We start from the raw sequence: 24,053 nt of genomic DNA, 5'->3' as shown, positions 1-24,053 counted from the left end.
TTCGATTCCTGACATGGGTACAATGTGTGAAGCTCATTTCTGGTGTCCTCCACCATGATATTGCTGGAATATTGCTAAAAGCGGTCTAAAACCATACTCACTCACTCACTTTTTAACCCAGTGTTGCATAAAAATGTTTTTCATGCATAATGTCGGCAACAGGAAATAGGCTGAAAAAGGTCACTTGTTATAGATGATGTTTTAGTTAGGCTACACACAAAAAGTCACACATCACACATCAACACTCCAAATCATGTGTTGACAACATGCTGACTGAGATGCATAGGTTTGGCTTGAGTATGTGGAAGATGCTATCTCCTGAATGTGGAGCCTAAAGGTCAGCATGTCACGTGACACTTGACCTCTGTGGGGCATGGTCAGGTGACATGGTCAGGTGACATGGTCATGTTTACGCTGCTTTGTTTTGTCTGTCATGGTGCAGGTGTAACAGTCCATATTGCTGGAATATTGCTAAAAGCGGTCTAAAACCATACTCACTCACTCACTTTTTAACCCAGTGTTGCATAAAAATGTTTTTCATGCATAATGTCGGCAACAGGAAATAGGCTGAAAAAGGTCACTTGTTATAGATGATGTTTTAGTTAGGCTACACACAAAAAGTCACACATCACACATCAACACTCCAAATCATGTGTTGACAACATGCTGACTGAGATGCATAGGTTTGGCTTGAGTATGTGGAAGATGCTATCTCCTGAATGTGGAGCCTAAAGGTCAGCATGTCACGTGACACTTGACCTCTGTGGGGCATGGTCAGGTGACATGGTCAGGTGACATGGTCATGTTTACGCTGCTTTGTTTTGTCTGTCATGGTGCAGGTGTAACAGTCCTGTCCAAACTTCCATGGCAGGTCCAAGATAAGCCAAGATAACACCTTGTCTGCCACAAAGACAGTTGACTTGAAATCTGTCACTTGTAGTTAGGGGGCTGTTGTCTCTTTGGTTTGTGATAAGATTGTTGATAAAATAGTTTAAGAGCTCAGCATCGGATAGTCTGTTGAGATGTGGTGATACTGATGGGAAGTCATGGGGATAATTTAGAACAGGCAGAATACTGTATGAAGTATATATCGGAAACAGCTTCCTAAACATTCACATGAATTGACTTGTTGGTCATTTATTAGTCTGTCATTCAGACCCTGAAACACATATATCCAATACAGCCCATGCAAGTCTATAATAATTCGCAAGTTTAGATTACTGAAAATGAAGAATCTCTGTGCTCCTTTTTATTCTATTTTCATAAATATAATTTAACAACTGTTTTTTTCTGTAAAATATGTTCATTTCAGAGACTAGAAGTTAGTCTCGTCATTTATGTTGCTACTTGCCTATTTTATTGATTCCTTGGTAAAGTTGAAAAAGATAATAAAATATGTGTTATATTTGAGATTACATTTTCTAAGTAAAGTATTTTCCAGTAGCCATTGAATATTCATAAAGTCAGTGGTTAAAATGGACGTGTGTCACAATATTTTGGTTACTGCAGATATATAATCCATGGTAAAATGAAATACATATGTGTTATTGTTTATATGAAATATTCTGTTTTAAAGATATGTTTCTTTTTTACGAAGAATGAACAGATTGTGACCAGCTGGTCTCATCTCAAGTAGAATTTAAACATTCGTGTCATTGAAATATTTATATTGTTTTTACGTGTACATGTTAATCATTCACTGAAAAAAATACACGATCACATTATGAAATCGTCGGCTGAATTTCTCTTACAAATGGCCACTTCTCTGTATGTGTATCCCTCTCTAACACAAGTAAAACAGGTTTATTTCTTGTGATTTATTACTTCAACTGGAGCTTGCTGACATCATATTCACCTTTTGAACTGGGATTAAATCTATGAGTGATAGTTTGCCTTCCGTGCATGTTCCTACAGACAAGAACATGTATGTGCTTAGTGCACGATATATGGTGTAACTGCACCCACTTGTGTCAATAACGGTTATCAATTCTAACAAACTCCACCCTTGCAGTTCAAGTTGCAAGTCACTGTGCAAAATGACAGTGAGTAACATCTTCTGGGTTGTTGACTGGCTGCGGGTTGCAGGGCTGTGTGTTTGAATGTAGTGAAATATACTTGGGAGAGGAGAGAGGGTGTTTTGATGCTGGGAAATATACTTGGGAGAGGAGAGAGGGTGTTTTGATGCTGGGAAATATACTTGGGAGTGGAGAGAGGGTGTTTGGATGCTGGGAAATATACTTAGGAGTGGAGAGAGGGTGTTTGGATGTAGTGAAATATACTTGGGAGTGGAGAGAGGGTGTTTGGATGCTGGGAAATATACTTAGGAGTGGAGAGAGGGTGTTTTGATGCTGGGAAATATACTTGGGAGTGGAGAGAGGGTGTTTGGATGTTGGGAAATATACTTGGGGTGGGGAAAAGGAGAAATTGTTTGGATGTAGGGAAATAGACTTGGGAGTGGGGAGAAAGTGTTTGTATGTTGGGAAATATACTTGGGGTGGGGAAAAGGAGAAATTGTTTGGATGTAGGGAAATAGACTTGGGAGTGGGGAGAAAGTGTTTGGATGTAGGGAAATAGACTTGGGGTGGGGAAAAGGAGAAACTGTTTGGATGTAGGGAAATAAACTTAGGAGTGGGGAGAAGGAAACAGTGTTTGGATTTAGGGAAATAAACTCGAGTTCAGATGCTTGCAGCTTGTTATAGCATGGGAACTGTGGTTGTACATACGGAGAAATAAGTTGGAGTGAGTGAGTGAAACATTAAATGTAGCTTGTTTTAGTCGTATTATGTCATGTTGTCGATGGTGATACAGGTAAATAAGAGCAAATTGAGCTTATTTCTGACGTAGTGTGTGAGTTGAGTTCAGCACTGATTTGAACGGTATGGGAGTTACATCACAATGTAACAGCTTGATGATAAGATAAGATAAGATAAGATTTATTGCAGAAACATTCCATTACGGGACAGATGCAATTTTTTAAAGACAAAACATTATGATTCCTATATACATATATACAGACATACATAATTTACATTCCTGTAGACACAGGAAATGCAATCAATATTACATATTTGATGATATTATACATAAAATGTCAATGGTTGATTAAGATGAAGGTGTATTTATTGTTTGAAATGATAGATACGGAAACATATGCAGTTGATATTGATGGCTTTATTATTTGACAGGATGTAATGAAGTAATTTGTTTTCGTGACTGTGGACATTTACATTTACATTTTGTGTGGATAATTTTCCAAAGAGTATATTTGATGTGGGAGGAAAACCCGACTGATGCATGTCTTAGATATTTTCCACTTTGGTGGATCCTGTGAGCATCGGCGTGGTGCTGACAAAACTAGAAATATTATGTTGGCGAACCAGGATTCAAACCCACAATCATAGGTGTCTGGCATGCCCAAGGGACGCAACTGTGTACAGCAACATTTCTGAGGTTACTCTACTGATTGCATGACTGATGTAAGGTAGGCCTCATGTCGATTATAGAGAGATTGAAAGGATTGGAATTTTTCCCTTCTTTGTCATATATTGATTTTCCAAATAGCAGCATCAGCAATATTGCATTTTTGCATTTTCTGCATGACTGACTTTATTATGTTTGATGAATCATTAAATGCTGCAGTTTATGTATTTGAGGTCATTAAAGAGGAGTACAATGCTGTTCTATCATCTACTGATCCACATGGAGTTATCGTATTTCGGGCCCATGGTCGTAATTGATACTCACTGGGGAAAGTACATGTTGAAATAGACACTGCAGGTATGTTTTCAACAGGTCCATAATAAGCTATTAAATTTTGGGTTATGATCCACAACGATTGACATATGGAAATAGACATTACAGGTGTCTGAGTATATGTTCCCTTCTCATAACTGTCTTGACATACCTGCCTTGAAAAAAAAGATACTGTGAAACATTCCTCGTTTAAGGTGAAGTCAACTTCTTTTCTGTCACAAACGTTTTCCTCAAGAATACACTTTGACAAAAAATATCTTTCTCACTAATCCTGGTTTAAATGTGTCTGACATAGACAGTCTCCTTACACTGAGGTGGTGGTGTGGGGAGTTATTTCAGGAGGAGGAATGCAGGCTATGATGAGAGCCCCGATGTTGTGTCTAAGATGTAACAATCTCTTCTCAAACAATAGGCATAGCGAGACATCGGGTCACAACATGAGACAGTGTCACAGACATACACTCCCAGAACTTGCCGTCACACATTGTCATGTTTTGTAAGTTGCTGGAATGCCCCAAAAGTTGCTGTCTTTCTATTGTTGTTTCATTAAAATATTTCTGTCTGAGTTATTTTGGTGTTGCCATCCCACTCAAAACACTGGTCCGCTTGACAGTGGTATAAGGATCTATACCGAAAACATCACCTTTACAGTAAAAGAAAGAAGTTCTTATCCATAAATTGTGTCTACCTTGCCATCCGTTAACTTCTAGGAAATGCCTATCAAACAAAGGTCTGCTGATGTATAGATGGGCAGCAGAGGACATGGACTGAATTACTGTGACTGTTGTAGTGTTTATGGCCATACTGAAGGCCAGCCAAATTTCAGAACTTGTATGCATTTTTCTTTTTTGTTACCCAATGAGAAGTATTGGGTAAAAAGTAAATTACACCGCAAACTTGATACGAATGAAAAATCAGGATATCACGAAAATGTCAGTTTACTTCGTGGAGATACAAGTGCATTGGCAAGTTGTCTCAGGTTATGTAACTTATGCAGGTCATGACTGTTAACAATCATCATACAAGCCATGGATTCAAACCTCCTGAAGATACCCTTTAACTTTAATTTTGGCTCCTGTTACCAGCACAATAGGTCCCCATTACCTCTCTTTATTCATTAGAGCTGACTGTGATAGGTATCACTTTGTTGTGTGTAATTGTACCGTGATGGTAGACTATCGCTTAAGCTCTTAAAAAATATATTTTTGATAGAATCAAATAACTCCATTTAACTTTAAAAGGAGCCCCAGTGAGATTCAGAACCTGGAAATCTAGATTGGCTTCATTTCGGGCTTTTGCATTACAGAAAGCTGGGTGAAATAGGAAATGATTGTTCAGAGAATGAGACAGACTACCTGGTGATGACTTGGATCCATGATCCATGATCCATGATCCATGATGTCACTGTTAGTTACTATTGCTGAAGAAATGGAATGAAGAGAATAAATGTGCTTCTCAAGAACTTAAATATTTTTGGTTCAGTGCCATCATCGTTGCTAGGCCACATCGGCAGAATAAAAACATGGATGTATGTGTCTCTGACAAGGTCATTGGTCGATTCAACTGATTGATGGAGGATCTCATTGCACTATGTATGTTTGTTGTGACAATAGATGTTGATATTGATCATTATGTTGATGATTGTTCCTTGTCTGACATCGCTGTTTGTGTTGCAGAGGAGAGGCAGCTGCTGGAGGATGAGAAGCCCCTGTGGGTGCAGCTCAACTGGGGCAAGGATGTCCGAGAGGGCCGCTTCCTGCTCAAGAGAGTGGATGAGGTCACCAGAAAGGGGGTGAGTGACATAGATGGGGACATGGCTGAGTCACAAAGGGGAGGCAAGTTGGGGCTGGTTAAGAGTGATCCCAACACGTGGAGTGAGGTCTCAGTGGGGACTGACGATCCCAACACGTGGAGTGAGGTCTCAGTGAGGACTGACGATCCCCACACGTGAAGTGAGGTCCCAGTGAGGACTGACGATCCCCACATGTGGAGTGAGGTTTAAGTGAGGACTGACGATCCCCACACGTGGAGTGAGGTCTCAGTGAGGACTGACGATCCCCACACGTGAAGTGAGGTCTCAGTGGGGACTGACGATCCCAACACGTGGAGTGAGGTCTCAGTGGGGACTGACTATCCCAACACGTGGAGTGAGGTCTCAGTGAGGACTGACGATCCCCACACGTGAAGTGAGGTCTCAGTGGGGACTGACGATCCCAACACGTTGAGTGAGGTCTCAGTGAGGACTGACGATCCCAACACGTTGAGTGAGGTCTCAGTGAGGACTGACGATCCCAACACGTGGAGTGAGGTCTCAGTGGGGACTGACGATCCCAACACGTGGAGTGAGGTCTCAGTGGGGACTGACGATCCCAACACGTTGAGTGAGGTCTCAGTGGGGACTGACGATCCCAACACGTTGAGTGAGGTCTCAGTGAGGACTGACGATCCCAACACGTTGAGTGAGGTCTCAGTGAGGACTGACGATCCCAACACGTGGAGTGAGGTCTCAGTGAGGACTGACGATCCCAACACGTGAAGTGAGGTCTCAGTGAGGACTGACGATCCCAACACGTGAAGTGAGGTCTCAGTGAGGACTGACGATCCCCACACGTGGAGTGAGGTCTCAGTGAGGACTGACTATCCAAACACGTGGAGTGAGGTCTCAGTGAGGACTGACGATCCCCACACGTGGAGTGAGGTCTCAGTGAGGACTGACTATCCCAACACGTGGAGTGAGGTCTCAGTGAGGACTGACGATCCCAACACGTGGAGTGAGGTCTCAGTGAGGACTGACGATCCCAACACGTGAAGTGAGGTCTCAGTGAGGACTGACGATCCCAACACGTTGAGTGAGGTCTCAGTGAGGACTGACGATCCCAACATGTGGAGTGAGGTCTCAGTGAGGACTGGGGTAGGCGTAATATCCCAACAGGGGGAGTGTGGCCTCCACAAAAAGTCTGTAAGATTCGAGGGTCGGGTTAGGGGTATATCCTGATAGGGGGAGTGAGGCTGCAGTAAGGTGGCGGGTCAAACAAGGACAAGATGCTCCTCCAGTAGATAGGTCTGATAGGTCTGATAGGTTGGCATGGCTCTGAAGATGAAGCCCCTCAAAAGGAGGGCGTGTGACATTATGACAGATATGAAGTGGCACCACCAGGAAGAGGAAGGGATGACAGTCAACGGGGACGCAGTATCATGTTTAGTAAGGAGGAAGCTAAGCTTGCTAAAGGACATGTTCAGGTGATAACTTGGTTTGAGATACTGCTTGAAGTGTGGGTTGATAACAAAAGTCCATCAAGGACGTTGACGCCAAGGTTGGAAAGAAGTTATCTGTATTATGGACAAGTTTCAGTGAACATAAAAGAGGTGCAAGGTTGCACTTGTTGAGACAATCTGGATTAGATGATTGGATCCAGTGAATTGGCGGTGAATATTAGGGAAGACAGTAGCGGATGGTGCTACATCATTGCATGCGTGGGATTATGAATGTAACCAGGAGTGTTTACAACAATGAACAACATTTATATAACTTGCTCTGAGGCCTATATTCAACCCTAAGTCTGCAGTAAATGCCAGTACAAATTCCACATTGGAAGTACAAATTTCCAAATCATGTTAATGTAGGTATTACTAATAATTATGGCTTTGTATTGCGACTTCCATTTTACTGATGGCAGGTTCAGTAAAGACAAGTGGCATTGTTGTATTGAATGCAATCTTGCTATGCCTCTGAAGTTAAGAAAATAAAAACTAAATCCCAAGTTTGCGCAAAAATAATTCTTGTTCCCTATTTGCCTGCTAAGGCACTTAATTTGGAATCTTGTTGCTGCAGAGAATGTCATGAGATCTTGTTTAGAGGTCGTCGACCATGATTAGTTGAGTTAATGAAACCACTGAACCACAGACTAGAACCTACAACCAGTGCAGATGGGGAGATAACCTTTTAGCCTCTTGAAGAGGTCAAGGTCAGCAGGAAGCATCGTTAAGTCAGCGAGATGCACTGAAATAACTTAAAATCAGCTTCAATTTTTACTGGGACCGATTGAATTTGGAACTGGAAGTGATGTTCAGGAATGATCTGCACTGCACAACCAGTAGTCTGTCTTACAGACCCTGATACAAATATCAAATACAGCCCATGGAGCCCATATAATGTTTGGCAAGTCATATTACTGCAGTATCATTTCAGAGACTAGATGTTTGTCTACACAACCAGCTCAACATCTTCATGTAACTGAATAGTCTCAAGTGAACATCTTGTCACAAAATATTTTAAATCACTAATTTATCAGTATCCATTGTAACATGAGCAGGTATATTAAGCCATTGGACACTGATGGTGTGCTGAACTGCAGGCTATCATGTTAGGTATTGGGTAACACCTACAGTGCTCTTGTGTCAGCTTGCCAGTTCTGTCACTGGTTCCCTCATATACCCAGCCCATGCATACCTTGGTGTACATGGAGACCATGTGTAAGACTATCTGTACATGAGATGCTGGAACAATTGGATGCCGGCATGGTTTCAGAGGCTCGGTTTCATCAGATGATGTCAGTGTTGGTTTCATTCAGTTTCATTGTGAACTTACCAGGGATTTATCAACGATTCCAAAGTATCCTTGGCAGACAAATGGGGAGGGAATACTTTTCTTCAATTTTTTTTTTTTAAAGTCCTTGTTTCCTTAAATTCAGTGGTATTCTAATAATTCATTCGATGCAAAAATGTAAGGCTAAACATTAAACATTGAAGCCTTTTCATGTTAATTGGTCCTGTTGTCAGTGAAATGAAAGTCGTATTTGCAAAGCTATGATTAAACATTGTTATTACTATAATAACATGACTGGCAAAGTTTTAATTTAAATTTGGGACATTTAAGTGACATTTACTTTTGATTTGGGGCAACTTCTAAGCAGGTCGAGGTAAATCTCTCGAGATATTTTAAACTTAATCAAATAATTTGAAACAGAAGTTACATACATGATGCTGAGACAATAAAACTGTTGTGTCTTGCTGGAAACAAAAAGCTGATGTAGTTTGTTCAGTTTAAATTAAGATTCAGCTCATCATGTCAATGCTGTTGCCGTGGGAACAGACATGATGCTTCAATGAAACGTGTTCATGTTTCATGTGTACTTTATCTTTCTGGATTGTTGACATTCTTCATAAAACATTCTCCAGAAATGCTAAAACACATACAATAATATCCTGGAACATTCTTCCACAAAGTCTCCACTGCTGGACAAGATCTGCCACTGTTGCATCTCGATAAAAACATAAGTCTTGCCCCCCTTCAATCCCCCCTCGCTTCCCCAGAACATGTCCCTCCCTCCTCATGCCTGACCCCTACAATCCTTCCAGGAATGGCAGTACATGCTTGTCTCTTCCCAGCTAATCAGCTTGGGCCAATAACAATGGCAGTTATCTCATGACGGGGCTTGAGTTACCGTTGGAAAGAAAGGCCACCATTCCACAACCACACATAGATATAGGCCCTGGGTATTTCATTTCAAAGCCACTTGTGGATAGATAGGTAAAGATGGAATAATTGAGTGGAAGGATTTATTAAAAATATTCTATGTTTGGGTAATTATCCCCCGCCTAACAAAGTTGGCGGAAGATAAAGAAACGGGCTCCGTCCGTCCGTCCGTCCGTCCGTCCGTCACGTTTCGTTTCCGGAGCATAACTCATAAACCGTTCAATATTTTTTCATCAAACTTTGCAGGTCTGTCAGGTACATGCTGAACTGGTGCCTTTTGCTATTTAGAAATTTAAGAAATTTTTATTTTTTACGTTTCCATGGCAACAAGATGGACTTAGGTTCCAAACTCTACTTTTTTTTATACAATTTCCATGACAAGTTCCACCTCGGTTTTTGAATGCTTTCATCAGTATTAGAAATGTTTTTTCTCATATCTCGGGCTAGTATAGTAAATTAGAAATTTAGATTGAGACATATTTTTATTCAGGGATTCATCTAGGATTCTAGACTAGGTGCCCATGGCAGGCAAATTGGAAAAATGTTATTTTGTTGGCAATAGTAATTTGTTTTAATGTGGTTATTTCCTGAAGTTCAGAAGTATTTTAACATTGAATTTGAACATATCATTCAGTGCAGTCATGTTAAACTAAGCGTCATACCTTTTCCTCTATATTGGTCTTGTTATTATGAGGAAGAATCACAAACGTTTATTGTACAGAATAGAACAGGGTACAATCTATCTGAACATGGGAATAAATATAATTATAAACATGACATACCATTAGTTATATCTATACCAGCATAAATAGGGAAATGTCATTTTGGGAATGTCTGCTTATATTTGCTGCAGATGTGGAGCCGAATATTGTCCGTCGAGCAGATCTAGTTAAATCCCCGGTATGATTTCAGGTTAATGCTCCTTTAATATGGAAATTGTTATTTTAGGTAGGTGATTAATTTATGGAAGGTATTAATTTGATGAGCAAGATTCAATCAAATCAAAATTATGACCATACAAGACACCATCTTTGCTGTTTGCAGCTCAATGAATAAGTGTCTTCAAAGGGTTAGTCATCATCTAATGTTCTATACAAATTGACACCAATTACCAAGTCCGTCACAAGCTGTTCTTCTGGAGCTATAATCTGTAGCCTTAAGCTTTTGTGTTGCAAGATAAGATGCTCCTGCACATCTCACCTCTGACCTTCAGTGATGGAGGTAAAATGAGGTATGGTCCTCAGCTTGGCTGCTAATCTCCCCAAATGAGGCATCAAACGCCAGCCTCATGTACCACATAGCAAGTCAATGTTGATGGGGGCTGTTAAGTCCTCCAACATTGTTCACTGCAGGAGGAGAACCCTTTGACTCAGTTACGCTCAAACTCGAAAGTGTTTTTCGTGTGTGAAAAAAATGTTGTAATCACCACTTAGCTTCTTCCGCTATACTATTTTGTTGGCTGGAAGACATTGAGACTGGTTTGTGGCGACAACTGATTATGAAAGTTGTTTGGTAGAAATATGAAATTCTGGATAGTTAGGCCACAGTCAAATGGTGTAGTGGATATTTTTCCAAGATATCTTTCTGGGTATTATAGTAGATATACCTTTTTATTTCCAGAATTTGTAATTTAATTGCTTTTTATATCGCCTGAAGTTATTAAATGCAACAGTAAATGACCTGCTGTGATCATTTGACATGGTTTTTTGGTAGGTGGTGGGGTGGGTGGGATGTGTTTATGTTCTTTGTACTTTATTGCAATGGTGTGGGTTTTCTTCAGCCAGCCACTTGTTTAATGACTGCCGATATTATTAACTCTGTTGTGATTCCTGGAGGTAGGGCAGGCTAGTGGTTACAGCATTTCCTGGTCAGGGTCAAGGTCCAGGTTTGAGTTCCTCCATTCTTACAATGTGTTTCCTGAAGTGTGAGTGCTGAGAGCGGCGTAAAACCTCACTCACTCACTCACTCACTCACTCACTCACTCACTCACTCACTCACTCACTCACTCACTCACTCACTCACTCACTCACTCACTCACTCACTCACTCACTCACTCACTCACTCACTCACTCACTCACTCACTCACTCACTCACTCACTCACTCACTCACTCACTCACTCACTCACTCACTCACTCACTCACTCACTCACTCACTCACTCACTCACTCACTCTTGTGATTCCCTTTGGGACTTTGTCCCCAGTACTGGGTGTTGCTGTGTTCATGGGTATTTACCTTTATTGGCTGCCTGGTAGGCTTTCCCCAGGGCCGTACTGAATGAGTCCATGGATGTATAGTAACTCTGTTCTTATGATTGGCAAGTCTAGATTAGTGGACACTCTAAGGATGCCATTCTTTTATAGGAATAGCTTGTTTTTATTATATATAAAATCTAGAAATTATGATTTAAACTAATAATCATTTCCTTATATTCTTTTGCAAGTCTTTATAAAACTCAGTCCTGCTGGTAATGAGTTGTTACTGGTATTTCTATTCTGATAGATGTGTCTTCATGAAACATCTAGCAGACAGAAGATGGTCGTCACATACCGATCGATGGCATGATAGCTAATAATAACGACATCCACTCTAGACCTATATAAATCTATACTGTGTTGACATCAGGTCTCAGGCCAACATCAATTGCATCCGTTTCAGACCCAAATCTCAGAGAAGGGTCATTGGCTTTTATGGTTATTGTTGTGTAAAGTAATTGCCCCCTGTTAACTCAGACAAAATGCCCCTTGTTATCAATGCCTGGATTTGACGGGAATTCTCCCTGTCCTCACCAGTGCAGCAGGGTGGTGTAGGGTAGGTATGTATCATGTGTGAGGTCATGTTCGGCTAAAGTGGGGCCTGCCTAGCTTGCCTGGGGTGAATATCTGATTGATGACTGTTGTCACCTCGAGGTGGGTTCAGGAAATTGTCAACTGAGCTGTGTGAAAAGATGTTAATTTTCTCCACATCAATATTTTGTTTTTAAGGTACAATATTATGAAAATAGTCATGTTGGTAAATTGTTTGGAAGAAGAACTTTACATGCTAAGTGCCAAGGGATTGAGGGTGTGGGTATAACTAAAGTTGGTCCCTGTGTCCTGAGTGACCAGGGCCCTGTTCCATAAAGCGATCTTAGCGATAAGATGATCATAACTACCATACTTTAACATAGACTAACGACAATCGTAGCTCTAACATCCCTTTGAGGAACGAGGCTCTGGAATGAAATTTCATGATCAATGTTTGATGTGAGTAAAATTGTAATATTCACTTGGACTTATTTAACGCAAAGTGAACATGATTGTGAACATTTTACGATCAGTGAGTGAGTGAGTGTTTTTATGCCGCCTTTAGGAATATTCCAACAATGTCAGAATTCTACAAGATTCAGGCTTCCAACTCGTGGCTAAACCCCTAACAAGTTTTTACCAGATGGAATATCAAACACTATGTTGAATCAGACAAGGGATTAGGCTTCTTGAAATGACCATGTCTTATATATTTCATATTACGTGAACAAGGATGTAGGGAATTATTTTGATTAAATATGGTAATAGGATCTTTGAAGTAATATGTCTGCATAGTTGACATACTACCATTGGCCCATGGTACATTATCTAATACAGTATGCAGCTCAGTCCATTTCTACACTGTAACACTGCATCGAGCCTGCACCTCATAATACTATGAGTTTCCTAACATTCATTGCATGGTAGTATAGTTGTCAATTACGTTAATTAGCAGCGTGTGCCGACATACTGGAGTCCGATCCAGGTGAGCTGGTTTCAGTACAGTCCAGCACCAACACAAGACATAGTTGAACTCCCAGAACAATCAACTTCTTGGGACAGGCACATAATATATTAATGATAGACGGTTTTATTACAAGACATGACTGAATTAGGTCTGGTTTGTTGATCAAGCATGACTTCATTAGTGGGACAGTGTAGGCCATCTTTGTTGCTGGATGCAGGTCACATGTATCAACCTTGCATCAGGAGGTTTACCCAGGTCCATTTGTCTGCCTCACTGCCTCACAGTCCCTGAACATGGTATTTTCCTTTCAACCAGCCCTTATTTTAATGCTACAGGGAGCAGTGGGGTAGGCTATAGGGAGCAGTGGGGTAGCCTATAGGGAGCAGTGGGGTAGCCTACAGGGAGCAGTGGGGTAGCCTACAGGGAGCAGTGGGGTAGCCCGTAGGGAGCAGTGGGGTAGCCTGTAGGGTAGCCTGTAGGGAGCAGTAGAGTAGCCTATAGGGAGCAGTGGGGTAGCCTATAGGGAGCAGTGGGGTAGGGTATAGGGAGCAGTGGGGTAGCATATAGGGAGTAGTAGGGTAGGGTATAGGGAGTAGTAGGGTAGGGTATAGGGAGTAGTAGGGTAGGGTATAGGGAGTAGTAGGGTAGGGTATAGGGAGCAGTGGGGTAGCATATAGGGAGCAGTGGGGTAGCCTGTAGGGAGCAGTGGGGTAGCCTACAGGGAGCAGTTGGGTAGCCTGTAGGGAGCTGTGGGGTAGCCTGTAGGGAGCTGTGGGGTAGCCTACAGGGAGCAGAGGGGTAGCCTACAGGGAGCAGTGGGGTAGCCTGTAGGGAGCAGTGGGGTAGCCTACAGGGAGCAGTGGGGTAGCCTACAGGGAGCAGTGGGGTAAGCTACAGGGAGCAGTGGGGTAGCCTGTAGTGAGCAGTGGGGTAGGCTACAGGAAGCAGTGGGGTAGCCTACAGGAAGCAGTGGGGTAGCCTACAGGGAGCAGTGGGGTAGTCTATCGAGAGCAGTGGGGTAGCCTACAGGGAGCAGTGGGGTAGCCTACAGGGAGCAGTGGGGTAGCCTACAGGGAGCAGTGGGGTAGCCTACAGGGAGCAGTGGGGTAAGCTACAGGGAGTAGTGGGGTAGCCTGTAGGGAGCAGTGGGGTAGCCTACAGGGAGCAGTTGGGTAGCCTGTAGGGAGCTGTGGGGTAGCCTGTAGGGAGCTGTGGGGTAGCCTACAGGGAGCAGAGGGGTAGCCTACAGGGAGCAGTGGGGTAGCCTGTAGGGAGCAGTGGGGTAGCTTACAGGGAGCAGTGGGGTAAGCTACAGGGAGCAGTGGGGTAGCCTGTAGTGAGCAGTGGGGTAGGCTACAGGAAGCAGTGGGGTAGCCTACAGGAAGCAGTGGGGTAGCCTACAGGGAGCAGTGGGGTAGTCTATGGGGAACAGTGGGGTAGCCTACAGGGAGCAATGGGGTAGGCTATAGGGAGCAGTGGGGTAGCCTATAGGGAGCAGTGGGGTAGTCTATGGGGAGCAGTGGGGTAGTCTATGTGGAGCAGTGGGGTAGGCTACAGGGAGCAGTGGGGTAGCCCATAGGGAGCAGTGGGGTAGTCTATGGGGAGCAGTGGGGTAGCCTGTAGGGAGCAGTGGGGTAGTCTATAGGGAGCAGTGGGGTAGTCTATAGGGAGCAGTGGGGTAGTCTTTGGGGAGCAGTGGGGTAGTCTTTGGGGAGCAGTTGGGTAGGCTACAGGGAGCAGTGGGGTAGCCTACAGGGAGCAGTGGGGTAGGTTATGGGGAGCAGTGGGGTAGGCTACAGGGAGCAGTGGGGTAGCCTGTAGGGAGCAGTGGGGTAGGCTACAGGGAGCAGTGGGGTAGCCTGTAGGGAGCAGTGGGGTAGGCTACAGGGAGCAGTGGGGTAGTCTACAGGGAGCAGTGGGGTAGGCTACAGGGAGCAGTGGGGTAGGCTACAGGGAGCAGTGGGGTAGGCTATGGGGAGCAGTGGGGTAGGCTACAGGGAGCAGTGGGGTAGGCTACAGGGAGCAGTGGGGTAGCCTACAGGGAGCAGTGGGGTAGGTTATGGGGAGCAGTGGGGTAGGCTACAGGGAGCAGTGGGGTAGGCTATGTGGAGCAGTGGGGTAGCCCATAGGGAGCAGTGGGGTAGTCTATGGGGAGCAGTGGGGTAGGCTATGGGAAGCAGTGGGGTAGGCTATGGGGAGCAGTGGGGTAGCCTACAGGGAGCAGTGGGGTAGCCTACAGGGAGCAGTTGGGTAGCCTGTAGGGAGCTGTGGGGTAGTCTATGGGGAGCAGTGGGGTAGGCTATAGGGAGCAGTGGGGTAGCCTACAGGGAGCAGTGGGGTAGCCTACAGGGAGCAGTTGGGTAGCCTGTAGGGAGCTGTGGGGTAGTCTATGGGGAGCAGTGGGGTAGGCTATAGGGAGCAGTGGGGTAGCCTACAGGGAGCAGTGGGGTAGCCTACAGGGAGCAGTGGGGTAGCCTATAGGGAGCAGTGGGGTAGCATATAGGGAGCAGTGGGGTAGGCTATAGGGAGCAGTGGGGTAGCCTGTAGGGAGCAGTGGGGTAGCCTATAGGAAGCAGTGGGGTAACCTATAGGGAGCAGTGGGGTAGGCTATAGGGAGCAGTGGGGTAGCCTGTAGGGAGCAGTGGGGTAGCCTGTAGGGAGCAGTGGGGTAGGCTACAGGGAGAAGTGGGGTAGGCTACAGGGAGCAGTGGGGTAGGCTATGTGGAGCAGTGGGCTAGCCCATAGGGAGCAGTGGGGTAGGCTATGGGGAGCAGTGGGGTAGTCTATGGGGAGCAGTGGGGTAGGCTACAGGGAGCAGTGGGGTAGGCTATGGGGAGCAGTGGGGCAGGCTACAGGGAGCAGTGGGGTAGGCTATGGGGAGCAGTGGGATTGCCCATAGGTAGCAGTGGGGTTACATCCTTGTGGTTAAAGTGTCACACCAAAAACCTGGATTTGATTCCCCACATTGGTACAATGTGTGAAGCCAAATTCTGATTTTCCTTGCCGTGATATTGCTGGACTATTGCTAAAAGCAGCGTAAAACACTCACTCACTCACTCACTCACTCACTCACTCACTCTAATGCTTTAGGGAGCAGTGTTGTAGCCTAGTGGTTAATGTGTTCGCTCATCACGCCAAAGACTGAGGGATCTTTTCTCCCTATTTGTTCGTCAAGCCGAAAAGACCAGGGTTCGATTCCCAACATGGATACAATGTGTGAAGCCCATTTCTGGTGTACATCATTGTGATATTGCTGGAATATTGCTTAAAAAGCTGCATTAAACGCTACTCATTCACTAAATTCTATAGCCCTAAATAAAGAAGTCCACATTTCCCTCAGGTTTGGGACTCCTTTTCAATTCATATGTAGTTGCTGGTTTCTAAGATTATTTATTTTCTGAGTCGAAGCATTTGTCTGCCTTGTCCATGTGCGGTGGGTGTTGGCGGGGACATGTGGCACGAGTTTGTTCCCGAGTCGTTATCACTGCCTGAGTAGGGAAATGAATGCCCATTCATGAAATTGACGTATCCTGATGGCGATAGCTGAGGTCAAGATATCATAATGTTGTGTTGGTGGTAAGAAAGTGCTGTGCGATGGGGGTGGTTTATGATAAGGTGGTAATGTATTACATAACTATTGGTGGATTATTACTTCCACTTGTAACACTGGCTGGAAGTGCTGAGTGCTTCCTGAATAACAAGTGATGTGATGGGAAACACTTTTGTAGTAGCGAGTATGTATATGACTGGTTGGTTTGCATAAAATGTTTATTGATTAAGGATTGTATAAAATGAAATGGTATATGGAATTTTGGTTTAGTTTACAGAACCTTCACTGTTCTTTGTTACGATGATGAGATGTATCAGCTGGAACAGTTGGGTGGTTAGGTTGATCATCCCTTGTAATTTATCTGTTTTTTTCTCTCCTGATATTACTACACACCAAGAGCCAGGAACGCTGTGAATTTAAGTGATGAGCTATCTTCTGTGTGCCCTTCATAACTTCATAAAACATTTCTGTGAATTTTGTATTAATTCTTCAGTATTATGACAATATATGATGTTTTGCCGAATTGTGTCCCTTGGACATACCAGGAACCTATGATTATGGGTTCGAATCCAAGTTCGCCTTGATTTTGTCAGAACCATACCCATGTTTGTGGAAAATTCACAAAAGTGGTGAATGTAAGAGACCTGCATCACTTTGGGCTTTTAATTCTCAACATTAAGCTGACATGCTGTGGATAACTGGAATACTGTTCAAAGCAGTGTTAAACCCCAACTCACTCGCTCACTCTAGACACAAAGACAGCATACCATGATAATATGATTCTCATTTTGGGAATGACTCTTTTTCAGCTGACATATATTGTATTTGTTATGTCCCTGATAGGAAGTATTCTAAGTTAAAATAGATACCATCTGATGAAACGTTTTTTATTGACCATCTTTGTTTCGTATGACTATATTTCAAAGTTTGTTTTCTGCACTTATTTCCAGGCCACAGGAGATTGGCCTGAACAGGAGAAAGCAGGTGTTGACCAGGGCTTCAAACGGAAACTTTCCAAACGAGAGAAGAAAGAAAAGAAGAAACGAGAGAAAGATAAAAACAAGGAGAATTTGGACAAGAATGACAGCAGTGTGGCGGAGAGACTGTACAGTGAGCTCCCAGAGAACAGCTTCACCAGGAGCATCTCCAACCCTGAGGCCGTCATGCGGCGCCGGCGCCAGCAGAAGTTGGAGAAGAAGCTGCAGCAGATGCAGGGGAATGATGGCACCAGTGACTCAGGTGAGAATCAACTCAGGAAGTGTTCACTGCTGTTCACACACTCAGAGGTCGCCCCTATGATGATCCAGGGTAGAACTGAACTTCAACAACCCATGCTTGTAAGAGATCGGGTTGTCAGGCTCGCTGGCCTTGTTGATGCATGTCATCGTATCCCAATTGCTTAGATTGATGCCTATGATGTCAATCACTAGAGTTTGAGGTCCAAACCTGATTATTTGACTGCTAACATTTAGCTGGAATATTGCTGGGCTTAAAGTTGGGCTTAAAATACAAACAAATGCTCCTAGGGTGATGGGGCAGCCCATATTTAATGACGAGTTTGATTGCCACATGGGTACACTGTGTGAAGCCCATTTCCCGTATCCCCTTGCTGTGATATGGCTGGAACATTGCTAAATTTGGCACTAAACTGTTCCTACTCACTGACTCACTCTTGTGTCAAGGCGAAATAATCTGGTTTGGTTGGTGAGTTGGTTGCAGTGAGTCTTGGATGGTCAAAATGGTTTCTTTGTGTGGGCAGGGATTGGTGACAGTTTTCGGCTCTCATGTGGCCGGTTTAGTGTGTCAGCATACGCCAGCCTCTGATGTTTACATTATCAGTATGCTGTCTTCAGTCTTTAAGAGAGGTTTGTGTGTGCCATATTGACTCTTGACGAGTGCCTAATCCAAGTCTTCAGCAATTTGAACATGTATCATCACCATTGACATGAGTATTTAAAACCGATGCAAGAGAAACAGAAATGTTTTTAATAAATACTGGATTAAGATTGCTTGATAGGCATTTCTTAGTAGTTAACGAATGACGAAGTAGACACATACGGATATGAACTTCTTTACTACTGGATGAAGATCCGGATGCCCTAGAGAAGGTGCTGATTTTGATAAAGATCTCAATATACCTGTCAATGGTATTACAGCTAGGTGTTACACCCGAATTTTGTTACAGTCCATTTCAAGAACATTCATAAAATGACAATAAGCATGATATTCAGTCCTTTGAGCCTGCCACTAGGGCACTAAATCTCAGTGAGAACTGGAAACGGCATAGTTCCCTGTCCCACACAGCCCTGTGGTAACAGGACCCTTTATGCCCCAATCATGTCCGAAATGTCAACTCAGCAAAGTAATTCGAGTTATTCTCACATGGAGGCATTTGTAAAACTTGGTCCTATTCAGTTGTTGTTGCAACAATTTAACATGACTGTATGAAAGTATTCGCAGGGCAAGGTGGCATGTCTTGGCCATAGATCAAGAGCTTACAGCGGCAACTGGAAGCCCTGCATGCAATGATGTGTCATGCCCCGTGCACTAGTGCTGCTTTGTGGCTAGGCAGACAGGACCCCCACACTTGGGAATTAGTTTTCAAAGTGGTTTTTATCGTTTATATGGAATATATATATTAAATTTTGATAATTAACATGTGATGCCTGATCATGTTGATAATTTGACTATCAGAAATGAATTTACTGAGGTTTCTTTACAAGTGAGTTTTGGAGGATTTTTTAAATGAGGTGTTTCACCATATTTGTATTGTCTGTAGTCGAATTGTTTTCTAAATTGGTGTCTCTGAATGGTAAAGGATACCAGTTAGGACTAGGGAACAATTTATTTTCATTGGTTTACCGGTAAATATAAATCTTTCTCAACTCATTGATACCCACTGTATTAAATTGAATTACTGTTAATAGGATGTAATTGTGTAGATGCTGATCAACTTGTTAAATCTGGTGCAACAGTAAAGAGTAAAAAGCAGAAAGAAAACAATTCGTAAAAACTGATATATGAAAATGATAATAAAGAATAATGTGTCCCTGCTTCATGTCGCTCTGTGCAAGAGACTGTGTGCTTGCTCTGCTCCTTGAGTGCTGTTAATGGTGGATTTTAGCAGCACAGTGTTGTTTGGTCACTGCATCCCACTGCGAGTGTGGAGACAGTGTTTGTTGTCTGTGTTTGTGTGGCCGGCCACAGGGATGGCAGGTACTGGTGAAGAACTCACTTCAAAGAGCCAACAGACTGGACCAGATACTGAGGTCTGGGGTGAAATACATTAGAGGACAAAGTGCCATTATCATGGTCGTTATGAGGAAATTATGACAGGATTTTGTGCATTCTGGAGGCATTATTTGTTGATAGTGGGTATTATGAATGGTACCCATGCAAACTGCCATTGATATGAGAATATTAATTGATATGAATGATATGAATTTTAGCTGAACAGATCATGCACCTTGCTTCAGCTGAACACATCGTGCACCTTGCTTCAGCTGAACACATCGTGCACACCCTGCTTCAGCTGAACACATTGTGCACACCCTGCTTCAGCTGAACACATTGTGCACCTTGCTTCAGCTGAACACATCGTGCACCTTGCTTCAGCTGAACACATCGTGCACCTTGCTTCAGCTGAACACATCGTGCACCTTGCTTCAGCTGAACACATCGTGCACCTTGCTTCAGCTGAACACATCGTGCACACCCCTGCTTCAGCTGAACACATCGTGCACCTTGCTTCAGCTGAACACATCGTGCACCTTGCTTCAGCTGAACACATCGTGCACACCCTGCTTTAGTGGAACACATCGTTCACCTTGCTTCAGCTGAACACATCGTGCACACCCTGCTTCAGCTGAACACATCGTGCACCTTGCTTCAGCTGAACACATCGTGCACCTTGCTTCAGCTGAACACATCGTGCACCTTGCTTCAGCTGAACACATCGTGCATACCCTGCTTCAGCTGAACACATCGTGCACACCCTGCTTCAGCTGAAAACATCGTGCACCTTGCTTCAGATGAACACATCGTGCACCTTGCTTCAGCTGAACACATCGTGCACACCCTGCTTCAGCGGAACACAAACATCACCATGCTTCAGCTGAACACATCGTGCACACCCTGCTTCAGCTGAACACATCGTGCACCTTGCATCAGCTGAACACATCGTGCACCTTGCTTCAGCTGAACACATCGTGCACCTTGCTTCAGCTGAACACATCGTGCATACCCTGCTTCAGCTGAACACATCGTGCACACCCTGCTTCAGCTGAGCACATCGTGCACACCCTGCTTCAGCTGAACACATCGTGCACACCCTGCTTCAGCTGAACCTCCCCTGTGACTATGTATTTGCTGGCTCAGATACCAGTACATCATCTTGTTAACAGCCTGTGCATGGTATGGCCATTTGTTCCATGTAGTTGTATTCACTGGACCTGTTGGATGCCTGCAGACAAGCATGTAATCCTACCTGACTTCTACCTGTTGTGTCCTGCTTGTGAAACATGCATGTACCATGTGAGTTTACACCGGCTGGATTCCAGGGGGGCTGTGCTCCAGGTGATCAACAGGGAGGAAAGGAATACCCAGTGTAATGGTTCGAACATACAATCACATCCTCTTCACTGGCAGAAATATGTCTGTCTTGTGTTATTCACTTATTTGCTTCCCATGGAATACACTTTGGCTGTGTGGATACCTGGGCAGAATGTCCTCAGTGTGCCATGCTTCAAGCTGCTGACTAGTCATTTCTTGAATGACAGGTCATCTGGCACTTTCAGCAGTGTTTCATTTGTTGTTTATGATGCACTCACCAATAATTCCATCTAATATCATGGCGGTTTGTAAATCGTGTCTGGACCAGACAAACCAGTGATTGACATCATGAGCTTTGATTTACTCAACTGGGATTTGATGATATGCATCAACCTAGTCAGGTAGCCTGACCACCTGATCGATCCTCTTAAGACAAGGGTTCCTGAAGACCATTTTTAACCGTGATCTTCACAAAGTCTTTCTGTTGTGACCTGGCTGGTTTTCTCTACTGTCATATCCAGACGGGTTCGGGTACTGCTCACACTATCGTGTCCTATCTTGGCTAGATGACACTAAAGTGGCTGCTTCACAAAAGCCTTTTCTGGAAGTCTTTACACATACAGTAAACAACGGTTATAATGAACCCAAATGGATCACTAATTTTAGTTCGTTATAACCTTAGTTTGGAATAAGCATGAAGAAGAATAATATTTATTCTACATATACACCCACAGGGGGCAGGGTACAAAACATGAACATGACTAATTAAACATTGAATACGACTAATTAAACATTATTTACACAATAGAATACAAATATATGCACAGCATATATCCGTAAGTTCGTTATAAGTGTGTTCGTTATGAACGAAGTTTACTGGACCTACAAGTCTTGACCTTTACTTAACACTTTCGTGACGTCCTTGACATTACATTTGTTACCAGCAGCTTTGATGTTACTGAAATTGTTTTCAAATTTTTCAGAACTCTTCAATAACGGTAGTTATAAATAAATTAAGAAATCAAACTCAAGTCCGGAATGATGTGGCATTTCTAGATTTCTTCGGCTGTTTGTTGTGTACTCCATTTGGATTTTACTTTTTATTTTATAGATATACATTTTTAAGAAAGATTTCTTGGACTAAATGTTAGTCGAAGATAACAGTAACAGGAGCGTGAGTTGAAGACAACCACAGGACAAGACACTGTGTTCCGTTCCCAGACCCTCTGTACCTTGTAGTTGGTGGGGCAGAGGAGTCATGTGAACTTACAGACCTGGACTCAAGTGTGCAGTGTCTTCCCAGGCTCTGTAGCACCAGGGTGTGTGTGTGTGTGTGTGTGTTTGGGGGTGGGGGTGGGGGTGGGGGGGTGTGTGTGCGGGGAGAATAGCCCCCACAGGCAGCAGCTTGGGCTGTGGAGTGCGTAGAATGAGTTCAGTTTACAGTTGAAAGTAGTCAGAAACAATCGGTTCTGGCCCAAAGCTTCATAATGATTGACAGATTTTGTACTTATATCTACTCGGACACACACCTACCTAAAACAGCGGGTATAGTTTTAACAAGGAATTCCTTCCAAGGAGATTTGTTTGTGTGACGTTTAACCTGTTAGCTACTATATAAATTCTTTTCAATCTTTGTGAACACTTTTTATACCTATAGGAGAGGTGCAGAGCAAAGTTTGATATCAACATTTGTAATTTCTTAGAAAATTTCATTTTTTTACTAAGAATATTTTTACTTATACATTTGTGGGACCTTCAACTTAAAAGCTATGGCATGGATACTTTTCAATTTTAGGTAACAGTTTCCTTTTTAATAGGAGAGGTGCAGTGCAAAGTTTGATTTTGTTAAGTGGATTTTTCTTTGAAAACATTGCTATTTCATTTTTTTAATTTAGAAATATGTTGGCTAATGTTTCTACAAACAATATTTGCAAGGGATATTATGTAAAGGGAGTTGTCAAACCTGTTGTTATTTGACATTAAGTTTAAATTGTTTAGAAATATGCTTTTGAAGTAAAACAGGAATGTTTTCAAGTGAATGAGCAGGTTCTAAGCTACTTGTTAAACATGGAAAATCCTATTTTTCACTTCATTGCCATCATCTGATTTTCTGCTAACCCTGAATTAGTAAGGAGTATGCTTTAATTATTTCCAAGGTAAAAGAAATGTATGTTATATATGCAGTGGAAACACTCAGTAGTTGTAGTGATATGGCCTAAGACCCGGGTTCGATTCCCGACATGGGTACAATATGTGAAGCCCAGATCTGGTGTCCCCCGCCGTGATATTCCTGAAATATTGCTAAAAGCGGCGTAAAACCATACTCACTCACTCACTGATATGGCCATGGTAATCAAAATAAAAACAATAAACATATCATTTGCCCAGGGGGACCAAGAGGAATGAGTTATCAAGAGTTCATATTCAACTCTGGTTTACGTTTCGTAGATAACTAAGTTATGTATTCTCATTGAGGCTTTCTGAAAGTCCAATGTAACAAGGTTTGTTTGTGCACTAGATCATAGCCAATCAAGTCAGATGGAAAATAAAATGGCAGTCGGCCCTACCCCTTCTCTGTCCCTATCACATACCAGACATTGCATTATGGGTGACCTCCCATAGACCCTGTCACCTTGTCTAATTGTTCCCTGGATGCCCCGCCAATTAATTGTGTCACACCGGGAACAACCTGATAGCAGCCAGTTGTGCCGGGATCCTGGGACTGGAGTGCAGGAGGGACTGGGAGCTGATTCATCACTTGGTCAAGACAAAGGGATGAGGCTTAATAAATACCAGGGCTGTACCATTGATGCCAGAGGGCAGAAATGTGGCTTGGGATAGCAAAACTAATGTTAACATTGTTCCTCTGTGGTGGAAGCATAATTGGCTGCAAGGTCCTTTGAAGAGGATAGTTCAAAATAATATTACAAGGGTTTATGCCCACCTTGAGAGTGGGGATCACAGGGCCCGT

General features: G+C 43.3%; 1 protein-coding gene across 1 annotated transcript in view; it reads left to right on the top strand.

The window, feature by feature from the left end:
• Positions 1-24,053, top strand: part of LOC124141472 (afadin-like) — an 82,600-nt gene that overhangs the window by 34,275 nt on the left and 24,272 nt on the right. Inside the window, exons 3-4 of the mRNA XM_048402408.1 lie at positions 5,430-5,545; positions 17,482-17,770. Of these exons, the coding sequence (XP_048258365.1) occupies positions 5,430-5,545; positions 17,482-17,770 (405 nt within the window). The remainder of the gene's footprint in view (positions 1-5,429; positions 5,546-17,481; positions 17,771-24,053) is intronic.

The sequence above is a fragment of the Haliotis rufescens genome, unplaced genomic scaffold (assembly GCF_023055435.1).
Source record: "Haliotis rufescens isolate VD_foot unplaced genomic scaffold, xgHalRufe1.0.p SCAF_26, whole genome shotgun sequence".
In the NCBI taxonomy this organism is placed as follows: Eukaryota; Metazoa; Mollusca; class Gastropoda; order Lepetellida; family Haliotidae; genus Haliotis; species Haliotis rufescens.
The sequence above is the reverse complement of the archived record's forward strand: the minus strand, read 5'-3'. Positions and strand labels throughout refer to the sequence as shown.